General features: G+C 43.5%; 1 protein-coding gene across 4 annotated transcripts in view; it reads right to left on the bottom strand.

Annotated features, from left to right (window-relative positions):
- Positions 1-16,423, bottom strand: part of KIF9 (kinesin family member 9) — a 27,593-nt gene extending 11,170 nt beyond the window's left edge. The window contains exons 1-15 of one of the 4 annotated variants that reach the window (XM_064505630.1): positions 16,249-16,423; positions 14,711-14,821; positions 12,094-12,194; positions 11,286-11,451; positions 11,045-11,151; positions 9,891-10,115; positions 8,210-8,293; positions 7,995-8,087; positions 7,112-7,259; positions 6,229-6,293; positions 5,068-5,145; positions 3,631-3,699; positions 3,082-3,186; positions 2,457-2,512; positions 916-1,006 (exon numbers count right to left, since the gene is read on the bottom strand). In XM_064505630.1, the coding sequence (XP_064361700.1) occupies positions 916-1,006; positions 2,457-2,512; positions 3,082-3,186; positions 3,631-3,699; positions 5,068-5,145; positions 6,229-6,293; positions 7,112-7,259; positions 7,995-8,087; positions 8,210-8,293; positions 9,891-10,115; positions 11,045-11,151; positions 11,286-11,451; positions 12,094-12,194; positions 14,711-14,765 (1,443 nt within the window). In that variant the 5' untranslated portion in view covers positions 14,766-14,821; positions 16,249-16,423. Of the gene's footprint in view, positions 1-915; positions 1,007-2,456; positions 2,513-3,081; positions 3,187-3,630; positions 3,700-5,067; positions 5,146-6,228; positions 6,294-7,111; positions 7,260-7,994; positions 8,088-8,209; positions 8,294-9,890; positions 10,116-11,044; positions 11,152-11,285; positions 11,452-12,093; positions 12,195-14,710; positions 14,822-16,248 lie in introns of those variants that run through there. The other 3 variants (XM_064505631.1, XM_064505632.1, XM_026116015.2) reach the window with 3 other exon arrangements.
- Positions 16,424-16,437: the final 14 nt, after the last annotated feature.

The following is a 16,437-nucleotide window of genomic DNA, read 5'->3' as shown; positions in this document are numbered from 1 at the left end:
AAATTCCTGCCCAAAATTCTGCTAATTCTGATAGTATTCTTGGTGTTTTACTGGTAATGTCCCAGAGCATAACACTATCAGCAAACTCTTACTCCATCATGGCATCAGTAATGGTGGCAATGGAAAAGCATCCTCAGAAGTCTCCATTCAGTGAAGGGGGATACGCAAGAGAATTACATTTCTCAATACTATTTCTATTATTGCCTCAACTATGTAACCGAAGGGGACATTCAGCACTGAAATCTGCTTAATTCAGGTTTTAGGTTTGTTTTCCAGCTTAGCTTTGAATAAAGATTTGAATAGGCCTGTTAGAGCCCATGTGTTTTTCTTTCTACAAATACTTTGTTTTTCCCTTGTGCCTCTCTTCCAAAAATTTGAAAGCATCTTCAGTTAAGCCCTAGGGCAAGTATATGACTCTGCGTAGCAGATAATTATTTTACCCACCTTACTGGGTAAAACCAAGGCAAGGAAATGACCAATTTGGAGATAAAATATTTCACAAATTGAAATGAGTAATGAAAAATACATTATAAACTACAGGCATGAATCCATACGTGACTTTAAGGTTTACATACGACACATTTACTTTGCTCCAGAAACTATAAGGAGGACCTCAACAGAGGTAGGTGATCTGACCCTGCCTTCTACAAGTGACTGATTGACAGAGAGGTCACCTTCTTATATTAGTTTATATTTTCCTCATTCCTCTTTAATAAATTATTCTCTTTAGGGAGTGGGCCAAGTTCTCTGCTGACATGAACAGATGTTGCTTTGTTAACTGGTGCAGCTCTGCTCTGTGCAGGCTCTTTGACATGCCCATCACATTAATGTTTCTGATCTTCACATTTCAGCAGGGTACCTCAAGCAGCCAAATCTGAGATGAATTCTGGGCAGAGCTCGAACCCCAGGCATTACCTTCTGAGCAGCAGCAACCGCAGCAAAGTCATTTTTGTCTATCAGAGCATACTTGCTTCGTAATCTGGCCTCCACTTCCTGCTCCTGTTGACTAGGGGAGAAAAAGGCCCTCAGCATTGTGTTCAAGGAAGACTATACCATATGCCAACACCTGTAAACCCACCAGATTTCCAAAGAAAGCCGTCTTTTACATGTGATTTCATTTCCATACTCCCCACCTTGCTCCCTGTATTCTTCACAATATCTGTTTTAACCTTTTTCCGTTTTCCTCTTCCTTTCTTTTTCCATGATGTCCCTTTTGGCATCTTAGATACGGAAGCTTTTTAATGGCTATTTAAATACTTAACCTTTTAATGGCCCAAATCAAATAATATCACATCTATTCATTTCTGCCACAGAAAGATCAAATCTTACTTTAATCTATTGGTTTTCAAACTGTATATTTTTTTCACTGAAAGGGAACAAATGAAGCATTATAAGTAGGCTTAAATACACTACAGAACGCCGAAAACTGTTAGGGAATCTACAAATTAAAAATCTATAAATTAATGTACAAATTAAAAAAGACCCAAACCCATTTCAATCCAATAAAAGGAGTCCCAAGTTAAAAAAAAAATCAGGCAAAATGTGAAGACAGTTACCAAGAAACCCATTTTGGATTTGGGTTCCTGTAGAGCATGACTGCCCAGTCTGATGGCATACCACAGGCGCTTGTGTTCAAACAAGTTTCTCAAGGGCAGGCAGATTTTTTGCAATGATATCTCAATGTCCCTCTTGGGCGTAGCAATCTCTACTGCCTAGCCAGGCCATTGCTGCAAAGGGCATTTTCCAAGTCAAAAGGTTGGCGGGCAGCTGCTGTAATACCCTTCGTCTTTGCTCTCCTCTGTTTCATGACGTAGAAGCTGCTTGTCCCCATTTTTAGGATTTTTTCTAGCGTGCTCTTTAAAACCCCTCTTTTGACTTGAAAAACAACTTTCATCAGCCATTGGTGACATTTTCCAGACATTTCTCCCATCCCACACCACACACCAGGGAGATCTTCCCTGGAAATAGCCACAAAGCCTTCTTTTCATGCTCCTCCACATTTATGACATTCCTTTGCCATGATCCCTACAGAAAACATCTGATAACATTTAGATGCTGGTGTGCTGAGACCATGCCATATAATCTCATCCTATGGAGTTTCATTTTTTCTTTTGATGTGTTTGTAAAATGCCTTGAACAATGGAGATTTGCTCCATACCTAGGTATCCTAAGCACAGTATACACTCAGTGATGGTATATCTCCTGAGCAGACTTATTAGCCAGTGAGGCTAATCACGAACGGACCTTGCACAGGATTTATGAGCACTGGAAGGCTAAAGGCAATAGTCCTCTTGTCAAAAAGACAGCAAAAATTGTACTGATTTTTCAGTTACAAGTTACTCCCTGTATTTCATAATGATGTTTCACCAACATCACGACAAGCGTAATATCACAGAAAAAAGCTTGGTGGAATTTCTAAACCTTACTGTGAAATGCATCAAGCCTGGATATCTTACCTTACAAGCAGTTTGAACTGTTTAAAAACCTCCTGGACTTGCCTGATGTTCACTATCTGGAGAAGAGATGCATATAGTGAAGACACAGGCAGGCATCTCCATGCTGCGGTCAGATACTTTCCAACAATTAGATATCAACACTTGAGGAGAGGTACTTGTCTCCTGCACCCGGAGAGTCAGGCTGGAGGTGGATACACTGCTCACTTTGAGGGGACTTTTAAAGAGAGAGGACTCTGACAGATCAACAGGTAGCTTCCAGTTGAGAAACCCTGCCCTCGTACACCTCTCTCTAAGAGACTGGACATATTTTGAGGGATGCTTTGGGAACCCATCTCGCAAAGATCTAGTTTCATGCTGGCAAGGCAAAATACTTTTTTAAAAAGGCTCCAAATAAAGCAATTTGGGGGGTTCAAGCCAGAGGAAAAGTCCCCTTAAGCTTCCAAAAGGCAAAAACGGGATGAAAACCAGGAGAGAGTGTCTCCTTAACAAGTCAAAAAAACCTACAATTCTGTAACACCTTTCAGGTTAAAGTAGCTACTTCACGAGACATTTTCATCCCCTCTGACATGGAACAAAACTGGATGAAATCAGCATATAAGTCCTTCTCTACTAAAAAGCTACTTACATCGATTTCATCAATGGATCCTTCTAAGTATTTTTGGACTTGAGACTTAATATCTGCTATCTGCATTTCAGTCAGAGGGTCATAAGTCACCAAAGAACGATTTACCTAGGGAAAAAAAGTGAAAATTGAGTATGAGCAAATTATAAAAATGTAAGCAACTATTAGTCTGGTGAATGCCTGATATTTCTCTGCGGGGCCCCTGGAAGCCTTATGCTTAATTTCTGATTGAGGCTTCTCATCATCTGAGCTGCAGGGCACAGGACTTGGGACCATGCTGAAAGTAGATATTCCTTTCCACTTTTCAATCAAAAAAGGGAAGGGCTTCACAAGTCTGAAAGGCACCTTTCCAGGAGATGGGGACTGAAGCTACAACAGTTTCAACAGCAAGAGATTTTCAGAGCTTTGACTAACCTTGAAAAGACTGTGCTGAAAGCAGAGGGGAAGAGTACAAGCATGTTGGGCAATGACTTCACCATTCCTACTGCTAAAGAAAGATCACGATAAAGCCTTTACAAAATCTCTTCTAAAATGGCTTAGCCTATTCCTTACCAAGCTGTCATGCATGGCCAGTTCCCGCTTCAGAAAAACAATCTCCTTCTCCAAAGCCTTCACCATCCACTAGCAGGAAAATAAAAAGGTGAGCAAATGATCAAATGCTATTAGCAGAAGAACTGCTGAAAGGACGCATTAAACTGGCTGCTAGATAACATCAAGGCTGTACACCAGCTCCCCCAGGACTTGCTGTCGGGTTTGCATCAGTACAATGATGAGTCTGGAAATCATTTTGCCTTTGATTAGCTTCCAACAGGACAACTTCTGTTCTGTCCTGGATCTACTGCCTGCAGAGTCAGCCTAAGCCATCGAAAGAAGGGGCACCTATTTCTTGATTTGATGCTTTCATGACGTGGTACCCTAGGGGCCATCAGATTCTGGACTATGAGGTATTATCTTGAGAGCACAGAAGTACGCAGGGTTCCTCTCTCATCTCTGTAGAACTCAGTAGGAGTTCTGGCATTCACTTTGATAAAGGCCAGAATCTCCTGTGGTGTATTTGTGACCAAATTTCTCCATAATCTGGGATATCTTCAAGCATTCGCTATTTAGACTAAGCTTCCCAAAAGGTGCAAGTACCCAAATCTCCTTGGGATTCAGTGAAAACTGGATGCTGAGCTGCTTTTTAAGTGACCTGTTGAGTATCAAAGAACAGTAACTTCCTTAAATACATTTTGGCTGCTCTTTTCCACTCCACACATCTCAACACACATGAAAGGGAACTGAAGAGGAAAAAAGAGTTTGTTGCACAGCTCCAAGCCTCTTCTGGAAACTGTTGGAGGAAACTCCCCAGTTGTTTCTCTTCTTACCACTGAAATCAGAGCATGAAATACAGCAGGGCTCTCTCACACCACGTGTGTCGTGGATTAGGTAATACTGAACTCGCTCTTTGGGCTATCGGTATTTCATAGGACATTTGCTGCTGTCCGCTGTTTCAGTTGTGAAAGTGCACACAAGACATCTAAAATACAACCATCACTTTCTTTATTTCCTTGTTTAAACAGGCGTTGTAACTGTGGCAAAAGCATTAAGTTACCAGCAGCAACAAGGATAATGCTGTGTGAGGCTGCAGATACGACCAGAGATGATTTGCCCACAAATCAGGGGAGAGGTCCACAATATAACCTCTCTGTTAAGAAGTGATTCCTATAAGAAAAAGCACAGACTCCCAGGCATGCAGTTGAAAGAAATACCATGTGCCAGGAAAAATGGCTCTACCCTGTAGCATACCCAAGGTAATTCCAAATAAATCCCAATGAAAAAGTTTAATACTAGTCTTCTTCTATTATACACTTGCATCCAGTAAGTGTCAGCTTGGCTGATGAGTTGTAATTCATTAAACTGCAGTATCTCCCTCAGGTTTTTAAAGTCATTATGCTAAATATTAATGAACCTGAGAAAATGCACCTTCTTCTGTCCCCCTCCTCTACGTACCCCTGCGTCACACGTCTCATTGATGACTGGCTCTGTTGTGATCCATTTCATTCTGGTAGCAAAACGAAGAGAAGACAACTGAAAAACATTTTTTTTTAACAGTAATTGAAAGAGATACTGGCAAGGATATAATCTGCATAATCTGTCACTATTTATTCGTATCGTATGCTACCAGGTAGAAATACAAAAGCTATTTAACGACAGCGAGCACTGAAGGATTTCTCATTCCAGAAGAGTGTCTTGTACTGCTTATTTGTTTCCATGTGATTAGTCAGCTTCAGATGATGTTTTTGTCTTTTCGGTTATGCATGTGACAGCTCTTAGTGTCACAGGGCTGTGATCTCAAAAATGATCACTCCCATATCTGATCAAAATAATGCTTACACCCAATAATTCTGAACCACATACCAATGGCTTTCAGGCCTAATTCCTGCAACTGTGATATCCTGAGAGTGAGCCAGTCCAGCCTGAAAATCCTCCTCTTGATGCAAAGCACTGCACCTATTTTGTAGATTATATGAGAACCCAAGCAGCAGGTGATAAGAACAGTACTCTGCCTTGAAGACCACTGCGTAACAGGTGACTGTATTTACACTTTTTTGCTATGTGTAACTTCTTCCTTGGCAAACAGCAAGGTGATTCCCTTCTCTACATTACAGAAGTGGTTAAGGTGATCTGGCTCACACAGTGACGCTTCCAACAACTTTATCATCTCATGGCTTAAAAGAAGTTACTGTTTGCAGGTTCTCCTGATGCCAGGATCCCAAACTGGCTGAAAGCCAGCTCAGCTCTGAGGTAAACTGCTGCCATTCCACTGACTTAATTATGTGATATACCATTCAAAACACATTTTTAGAGCTGAACCAATAATAATAATTAACAGTATCCAGCGTGCTTAGATCTTAGCTGTTTGGGCCTGTTCTAATCCAGGCTCTCATTTCTCAGTAGAGCAGGCTACTACTCCACTGTTTGCATCACAAAATAGACTAGCAAAAGCAGTTTGTATTCTAAGTCTCTGAAATGTTTCTGATGAATTAGACAGGATGCTTCTCTGGGACTCCTGCTATAGCCATGAAGAGACTATGCTTTAAATCTGGTTATGGCCAACATAATTGCAACAGTAACAGCAACAAGACTTCTGCAGAAATCAGTTCAACTTACAGTCTCTTCTACATGCGCAGCTTCCCCACAGATATTTGCCACCAGGACAGTATTGCAGTTTCCCCCTGGGAATGATACCAAAAAAAAAATGCAAGCAATATAATTTGTTTTTTGTTGTTTCCTTTCCTGGAAAATATTATATATTGACTAAAATAGAGGAAAAGATGCAACAAAGAGCACAACTAGGTTGTAACTGTCCCTCTAAGGGTCCCATGGGTACATAAACACAGTGGCATAGAATGACTTAAGAATAAAGGTAAAATGTGTTTCTCATCTGGTGATCATAGTAAGAAGACAGCAATGCTAATTGTAAAAGCCCGAAACAGGCTAAAATCAGAGCAGAGGATTTTAAAAGCCTTTGGCCTAATTCCAATACCAGAGAAGCCGACAGGAGTTTGTCACTGTCTTTCTTAAGAGCGATGCAAGACTTGCACTAGAAATACCTCAGCTCTCACTCTCAGTTTTGATGACTTCAGTCACCCCACACAACTGTTTGCAGTCTGTCTTCAGCTGTTTTCTCCACCCACGTGTTGCCCGTCTGCATTCCAATAGCATTCGATTCCAGATGCACCACAGCTTTGGACTGATCACCTGTAGCCTGATGCTACGACCATCTGAAAAGGCTTGTAACATGCTGGGGGGTGTTGGTGGTAGTTTTTTAAGTATTCTAACTGAGAAAAGTTTAGTGTGTCTCTATTGGCCTGATCAGCGTGGCATTTGTACTGTCTTTGTGCCTGCTGTTTCATTTGATGAGGAAAACCAGACATCCTTTGAACAACGATTAGTTCCACGTGTTAACTGTAAGGGCATTAGGACCTGATACACTTGTTGAAACCACAGTATTTTCTGTGCACTCTGGGCTATTCTAACCCAAAGCCCTTACCAAGCGAGTCCTTGAGAACGTGAGTGAGCTTGCTCTGCCGGAAGGGGATGTGGTCCCTCTTAGGATCACCCAGGGCAATGATGATTTGCTCAAGGAATGACAGAGACTTGTTGATGTACGTGGCTTCCTTCAGAACCTGCCCTTCAGACTGTAATGGAGATCAAAAGGCAAAGCTTTCGCAACGTGTGTTTTTGGATGAACCACAAAATAGAGCACATTTCTCACTGAGGGTACAACTCTGCTTGACTGTGAAGATAAGGATCTAATTCAGATTCAGTAAATTCAGAACTCCTTACAGTTTGAAAACAACTTTTCAGAGACCTTCATTTCTTCATCCAAAGTCTACCAGGAACACTGTCTTCCCTTCAAAAATGGGAAATTATGTATTTGTTGCAGGGCTGGTGGGATTTCTATTTTCATCAATATAGAATGTCACATGGGACCCGTGAAGGTTTCAGTTGCTGAGCCCTACTGTTGTAGGAAGGTCTCAAAAATTTGCACACTACCACTAGAAGGTACCACTAAGGACTCGCACTGCCAGTCATGGAATAAAGAGAAAAATCAGAGGTTCTTTGTCTTAACACAGTTGGTTGCTCAGACCATTTCCTTTGCTGACAAACGATAGTGTCAGATGAACACACTGAATCTGGGTTAGCTTGGAAGGCACATGGAGGATGGAAGTCACATACAACTTAGGAAAAAATACACAGCACCTGCAAGCAACCAAGCACTCTCTGATGTGTTAATGTGACTTATGATTTGTCACAGTCTCCTATTTATTATGAGCTTGAATTCTGTTGTGGGAAAACCCTGTAATTTCACCTCCACCATGCTGATTACTGAACTCTTCACCAAGGACTCAAATACTTCTTGCATGACTTACCCCAGTCTTACTCAGCCTCTCTGAGCCTGCCAGATCTATTAAGTTGATTTTTGAAGTAATGCGTTTGACATCTGAGAAAACTCTGAAATGAGACTGGGGGGGAGAGAGAATGTGAACTGTACTTAACATTGGACAAAACTTAAATAGAGTAAAAAATATAGGCATTTAATGACCATCAGCCATTTGAATCCTAGAAAAACTGCTGGAGCACTTACCTCAATATAGATAGTAAAAATGCAGTGGGATCTGGATGAATTTTTATTCAGTGCATGTTCTGCTATTACTCTGTTGGTCTCACCCTGCAAATGAAGTCAAAATTGAGGATAGTATTTTTACACTTATACACCGGTAGAATAAAGGAGAAATTATAGATCCACACAAATAAACAAACAATAGTTCAATCTTCACTCTGCAGAGAGACTGTAACACAACTTGGTTAGAGCAGACTGCACAGGAGCTCGTCATATTTGTCTCACTTTCTTACTCAGAAGATTCTTACAGTATATTACAGCGCAGCTGGTAAAGGTCACTGTTTACTGTAACAGCGCCTTATAGCAGAGAGCACATTATCTGCATTTCCACTTTCAAGGCTCAGCGCACAGAACTGTGGCTTTTTGAGGAACAGTCAGGCAAGTCTTCTTCAGAGGCAATACCTCCCTGTCTGTTTCAGTTTCTTGATGAGTGGAAAACCAAAGAGCTCCCCAAGCCTTAAATGTCATAGATAACTCTCAAACATATGACAGCCATGAACTTGCAATGATGATTTACAGGAAAACAAAACAATCATTGGAAATGATGTTGTGACTGCTTGTTAGGACTGCCAGTCTATTACAGAGCTGTGCAGACAGGCCTGGCAAGGCAGGAAAGAAAATGATCTCTGCATCCTGAATGGATCCTCAGGCATCACTTGCACTTCTGTCAGCAGATCTCAAGTTGAGCTGTACTGTTATCATCCTTCTACTCTTTAAAGGGAGAACAGGAGCTTCTGCAAATCATAGAGGCTAACTTAGGACACCATAGTCCCATCAAAGAAAGGCAAGCCAAGGATTTTAAGGACACCAGATGGCTCCTGGTAAGAATATGCTTCCTGCATACATAACCAATGGTTTATTCATGTCTTTCTTACAAATTAAAGCACCCATAGGTAAAAGAAGGATGCAGAGGTAAGTAAGCAGGCTCCCTGCACAAAGCTAACCAACTATGTGAACATCCCTGCTATAAAACTTACCTAAGAGTACTACACGCATGCCATGACTATCCCATACTATCTGCCAAAGATGCCACTAGTAGGAATCTTCTCTTGCAGCATTAACATACCGAGGACAGGCAGCGTGTTTTGGGGAAAAAAAATCCACTGCAGGTCAGCTGATGGCTCTAAAAGGATATCAAATATCCTACACTTTGTACTCTCTGCAAATCACTCACTGACATCCCTGTGTGATAACCAGGGTAATGAAAACAAGTCTTTCCGGCTGTCTGGAATCTTGGTCTGCTGAAGGGGCTGGTGAGATGGCTGCTGTTGCAGACAAGCCTTTTAAAATAACAGCATACTCTGTGGCTACCTTAAGTATTTTGGTACTTCCTGGAATCTCTAACGCTACGTTCTGTGGTCTCAGCCCTAATATATTTCTTCCATCACTTGCCTTGCTCTGGTATACACTAAAACCAGGGTTTCACCATGGGGATCTTCCAGAATCTCCGTGCCAGGGACATTTTCCTTGCAAGAACACAGGCCACAAAGAGTTACCAGTTCTTCCACCCGCTATAACGAGAACAAAGAGGGTTGGATCTCCCTCCAGCAGACCTGACCACCCACCTCCTGCTTTACTGCCTCTTCCCTCAGCTAAGCCAGTAAACATAACAATCAGACGAGGTGCAATATTTGTTTCTTCTTGCCTCAAATAGGAGATTTAGAGCATCTTCCTCGTGGCTAACTGTATGTATGGATAAGCCCTTCACATAAATGCCCTGTGGACAGTCCACTACAGCCATCTGCACGTCACTAGTCCCACTGCTTGTCATGGTGGACAGAAGGTCAAACAAGGTCTCGTTGTAGATTTCCAGGTAGGATACTCGGACAGTGATGAATCGATCAACACAATGTGCAGTTGCCTTGAGGACCTATACAAAGATCAAGGGTTTGTCAGTGACATCTTAGTTCACAAACAGAACTATTAGCTATTTATGGCTTTTCGGAGAAGCTATTTATGACTTTCTGAACAGCCATAAATTCATCTGCATGTGTGCAGCTAATTCTCAACTGTGGTTGCCTGAGGGCTGACTGGGTGCAGTCAACATTTTTAATATGATTTCTTAAAATGATCGTCTTGAAAACACTTTTGAAAGCACTATATCTTTAAAGTAACACTGCTGGATGGAAATATTAACATAAATGTTGATGACTTTGCCCTCCCTGGACACTTAATAAAAGGTTTCTTCATATACTGGCTAATTTGCTTTACTCTAATAGCACTTGTGCCAAAAATGTACCTGGTAGGGAATTATTCAAGAGGAAAATATGGATAATTAAAAACAAGCTATTAAGAACAGGCCTTTGAGGCAAGAACTAGGCACTCTTACATTTGAGAAGCAACTGGTATATTATGTGAGACAGAGGTAAACAGGAACAACCTGTTGTAGCGGTTATGCCCACCCCACACCGTGCCTGTCAGTTGTCCTTGTGGGAGCAGGCGGCGTTGTGACATGTGCAGGTATCACTGTCTAATGAAGCAGTATACTCTGGACAGCAGCATGAGTACGCAGATCACCACGTTTCAAAGCAACACTGCCCCAATGCTCTGAAATGTCACCATCATCAACGCGCAAAGTCACAGTGTAGTAAAGTGAAGGTAACAAGTAACTATGTTTTACAGGCTCCCTTATTTCTTTAATGATCATCAGCCAGATAAAATGAAAGAAAACAGACCGGTGGAGAGCACATAAAACATATTCACCGTGTTAATACACTTTCATGATCATCAGCAATAGCAGATGCAAGAAATGTCTTTGTTATGTCTTCTATCCTCTTTTCTCATTCAGATCTTTAGTACCTGTTGTATAGCTCGGGGTATGATTCCTCGATGCTTGTAGTCTGCAGTTGCTCCTGTCATCGTATAAGTTTTACCAGCCCCTGTTTGCCCATAGCACATTATAGTGCCTAGAAAAGTTTCAAAGCAAAAGAATAAACTCAGGAGGGAATGCCTGAATCTCTCAAATGCAACATCAGAAGGATCTCTTCCTCCAATCAAACCTCCACTTATGGTCAAAATGATCAAAATAACAACAAATTACCATTATAGCCATTCAAAGCTTCAGACACCAATTTCTCAGCTACGGTCTCATAAGCCAGCTCCTGGGAGGCATTGTGAAGGACACCATCCAGCCGAAAGGACCAGTCAGTCTGCCTGTTATTCACAACTCCTTTCTTGACATCCTTTTTGATGTATATATCGATGCTCTGAAACCAAAAAAGAAACAAAGATGAAGGTGACTTCAATAGCTAGAAGAGCTTCAACACTCATTTTCTCAAAAAATACAGCCACCCACTGAAGACCTGAAAGTAAGGAGAAAATGGAGCCTCAGTGTTACGGGTTTTACTGACCTTGATGGTATTTTCTGGTAGTAGGTGTTATAGGAGGAAATGTGGCTGAGCTCATCTGTTTACATTTCAGTGATGTGTGTGATTTAGTGTCCAGAGAAATTATTAGTTAAGCAAGAGAAGGTGGGTATTAACACAGGGGTTACAAGGTGAAGTAAGGAACTTGCCTGAGGGGAGACAGAAATAGACTGTATCCCAAGGAGATATCTTAGGTCGGAATGTGTTTACCCCTGAGGATTCCTCCAGGATCAGTCAGATCCCCAACCTTTCTAAAGATTTTCTTTAGTGACTTTATCACAAGAACTATGTTTACCATAGTGACACTTGCTGATACAAAATCATGAGGCACGAGGTTCAATCCTGCACCAAGCAGGAGCACATGAACCAACATGCACTAGGAGGTCATGCATGGCCTTGAGGAACAGAAGAATTCTGCATTCCCATGGGCAAAACTGAAATAAAATTCCAAACCTTTCATGCATGCAATCTCTTTTTCCCTACCTTGTTGTCTCGACCAAACTTGATCATGTCTTGAGCAAAATCACCTGTTGGCTTGACTCGCACAAACGCGTGAACTCTCTTTTCTACTGTATCCATTTTAACTAAAGAGGAAGAAAAAGGAAAAATCACATATGTAACAATATTGCATTTCCCAAAAACAAATGTAATGTTTTTGCTATGGGAAGACAAGCTACAGAGTAATCAAGTTTAAAAATAAAGTGCTGATGAAAGTTAAGAGGCAGTTTCTATTCTTTATTAAAAGCAACTGTGGGCAAATTGGCTTATGCTGAAAATATTTTCCAGCATTGTTCCACTCAGAAAACTGAGCATGTAAAAAGAGAACAGTCGTCTTACTGATCATAATTTCTTCTTGTATATCCAGCACATTACTGTTCAACAACATAAGCTTCTCTTCCTCTTAGCCTTGCAAAGCAAAATAATTGCAGGAATATGAGACAGATTTTCTTTTGTCTAATGTTTTCTATGTATGAAGACTGTATCCATCAGTCCCTTGGGAGCCTGCTATTTCGTAAGGTCAGTCCACCCAGAATTGTGTTTCAAACTTCTCATGTTTTGAGGAAGACATATTATAGACGAAACCGAGCCTAAAGATACTTCTACTTTTAGCAGTGATTACAATGGCTGTATGTGCATCTCCCTATGACATGATTTAAGAAGTTAAATTTTCTGACAGTGACCTCTGATTAAACCTCTGACACAGAAGGAATCTCAGAAAAAACACTTCAGAAAGTTTTGCCATGCAGCCTGACTCTGTAACTCGACTACTGCGCGTTCATGCTGTGATAAGGACAAGAAACAGTTTGCAAACTCAGCAAATGTCTCATTAACCCATTCCTTCTTCAGACAAGACCCATTCCATATGTAGTAAAGACATATGGCTCAAGACCCGGTTCAGCAGATTTCCCATTTTACATTCTCTCTCCAAAGGTGCCTTGCTGTTCTGTAACCATCCATACAACATTGTCAACGTCCAAAATGGGATCTTAGGTGATATGCCAACATTTCCAACTCTCCAAACAAGTCATCTTGTTTACAGTCTGCATTGAATATGCATTTCTTCTATCTTTGCAACCTCTTCTTTGTATTGATATGCAAAAATATTTTTAAGTTCCTATTGAACACCTGGTCTTAAAGCTTCCAGAAGAAAAACAGTCACACGCCTGACAACTTTTGGTGAAATTCTTGTGTTGCTTTTCTAGTCTATGCAAATTTGGTAAGTCACTGTCAACCTCTGGCAGGGCTAGATGATCAGCTCAGATTCACCTGAAGAGGAATCATTGCATATATCCAGCTGTTAAAGCCTCACCCGAGAAACATGTACTGAGTATTTTTAATTCTCTGGAATATGCAGATCCTGTGTTTTCTCTTGACTGCTTCCTACAGACTGTCTGTGCTCAACAGTTGTGTAATATCTATCAACCACCTCTGGTTTAGACTTGCATACTAAGTATTTTTATTTATGAACTCCTCCATCACCTTATCTGCTGTGACTGCTCTAAAAAGAGAGGTAGAAATGACCAAGATCTCTCTTTATTAAAAAAAAAAAAAAAAAGGCAAGCATTTGAATGACCAATAAAGGTACCCTAGGTACACAGTAGACCAGCAAACAGCAGGTGTAGCTTAACTATTTTTGAATATGCAAAGACTGAGGGAACCATTTCATGTGAGGAACTCAGATGTGGTGCCTTCGTCATAGTGATAACGGCACGATGTCCACTATAGAAATGCAAAGAATCCACAGTGATGCTACGCTTCCGTTATCATCCTCTCTGTGGTAACTGAGACAGTCTTCAAATAGACGAATGATTTGTGGAAAGGAATGATGAGGAATTGCACGGATGCCATCATAAGCATTGCAACTAAGTGATAGGCACAGAAATATTTGCCAGCACTGTGCAAGTAAAGGCAGTAGCAGAATGTGTACAAACAAAATGGAAAGAGAGCCACCACGTTCTAACTTTAGCAAACAGCTTGCAAATGCTGCTCATCTGGTTATCGAGATTTTTATAAATAACGAGACTCTTCTACACTACACAAAAACACCCCAGCGTTGGAGGGATATGTGCCTTATTTCTTTAAAGCTGCAGCCAGAAGCAAGGCAGGAAAAAGAAGCAGGGAAAGATTTAGGCAAAACTCTAATATGAATCAGAGAGAGGCAGAACAAGTTCAGAATCAGTGCGATTTTCCTCACTGTAACACTGCCCATTGTTCAGTGCTAGGAGAAAACAATTACTCATGGGATTATTCAACAGAAGATGGGAAGGAAACAGCTATGGTTAAGTAAAGGCATTCAGCGTCCACAGCCCAGAAAGTCCCCAGCTTTTCTGCTGTCTCTGTCTACAGAAATACCGTTCAGTATCAATTCTGATCATTGTTTTTTGTGCCGTGAACTGAGATTCATAAAGATCCCCGAATAAAGTTTCCAACTTCACCTCTCTGACAGACTCTTAACCAATAATGCAGAAATGAAAAGCTCTCCAACTCATTAGTAATACCCCAAGCATCCAACCAATCTGATTTTTAACTGGTTTCTGTCTGGAGTGGAATTTTTACCGAGGCACTATAAAGAAAACTGCACATTTATTGGCCAGCTAACCAAAAATGTTGATGGCTGTCTCACCACTAAAAACATCCTCGCCGGTCTGAACCATAAATGTTTAAAGGACAAGAGCAGGATTTGCCATCGCCGTAAGTCATCGTTCAGCACCTGTAACATATTGCAAGCACAGAAAAAAACAATTTCCATCACAATTCACAGCAAGAAGAGACAAACGTTTGGAAGCAGGGGAAATGCAGTTATCTCCACAGAGGAAGCAGGTGCCAACCTGCCCACGCAGTACAGGAGGGCCAAAGGGGAAGCTCAGGTGGAGATTTGGGGGCCGACTGGCACAGAAAGTGCCCTGCGACAGCTAACAGACTCCCAGGGCAGCAGCAGCGTGGTTTCCCGAGAGCCCCAAGTTCATCCACCGCAGGACAGAAGCTTGGGCCAAAGTTAAAGGTAACCTGGGAGGTCAAATCCGCTTTGGGGGTGACCCTGAGGTGGCCCCTAGAATCCAAACTCCGGTGACAATTTCAGAGTTGAAAGCAAAAGGCATCAAAAGCCCAGTTCTGCCCCAGCACATCTCAACGCCCAGGGCATGATACCTCAAGGGGAACAGGGGGAGAAAACAGCCCCAAATTACCTGCTGCCTTACGCAGAGGGGGTGCAAAAGGACTGGACAGTGCGGGATGTGAGGGGACTGGTGAAAGAGGCACACCAGCAAGGGGGGGCCAGGAGAGCTGGGAGAGCAAAAGAGGTGGGATGAGGGTGCCTGGGATGACAGGGATGGTGGAGGAGTGTCACGGACAGCCCCGTGGGTGCCGCTGAGGACAACGGCAACAGGAGGTAGTCTGGAAAGCGGCCGGGGATGGAAAAGGGCTGAGGGGACACAGCAAGGGACAGGGAGGTGGGTGAGGGGGGACACAAGGCCTGAGGAGACAGATGACCTTCATGAGGAAGGAAAGGCCTGGCGGGCAGGGAAGAAATGAGGGCTGGGGGGAGGGGGGAAGGGGAAAGGATGAGACCTAAGGAGATGACAGGGCCTGGGGGGAGGGGAAAAAGGCCTTGGGGGGGGCAAGGGAGGAGACACCTGAGAGGGTGGGGATGAAGGAAGTGGGGGGGGTGAAGGGGTGAGGGGAGAAGAAGGCCTAAAGGGGCAACAGGGCCTGAGGAGGGGGTCGAGGCCCTGGGGTGGGGAAGACAGGGCCCAGCGGGACACGAGGCCATGGGGGGGGGGGGGGGGATGAGGGAGACCATGATGGGGGGGACGAGGCCCTGAGAAGAGGGTCGAGGCCCGGGGTGGAGGGGGGGAACAACAGGGCCCGGTGGTAGGGTACACGAGGCCATGGCGGGGGGGGAGGCCCTGAGGAGGGGGTCGAGGCCCTGGGGGGAGGGGGGACAGGGCCCGGGGGGGGGGGAACACGAGGCCTTGAGGGGGGGTGTACGAGGCCCTGAGGAGGGGGCTGAGGCCTTAGGGGACAACAGGCTCTGGCAAGGGTTCAAGGACCTGAGGAGGGGGCGCGGCGCGGGGACGACGCAGCCCGGAGAAGGAGGCTGCGGGGGCTGCCGGAGGGCGGCCCCGGCCCCGCACCTACCTGAGCGCCGCCGGAGCCGGAGCCGGAGCCGGAGCCGGAGCCGGAGCCAGGCCCGGCCGGGGGCGCCCGCGACGGCCGCGGCCCGCAGCGTCGGCCGCCCCCGCGGCTGGGGACGCCGTTGCCATGGCGCCCGCCGGAAGTGGAGGCAGGCGGAAGTGGGCGGGTGTTTCCGCCCGAGCGCGGGGCGGC

This window comes from Dromaius novaehollandiae, chromosome 2, assembly GCF_036370855.1.
Source record: "Dromaius novaehollandiae isolate bDroNov1 chromosome 2, bDroNov1.hap1, whole genome shotgun sequence".
NCBI classification, from domain to species: Eukaryota; Metazoa; Chordata; class Aves; order Casuariiformes; family Dromaiidae; genus Dromaius; species Dromaius novaehollandiae.
The sequence above is the reverse complement of the archived record's forward strand: the minus strand, read 5'-3'. Positions and strand labels throughout refer to the sequence as shown.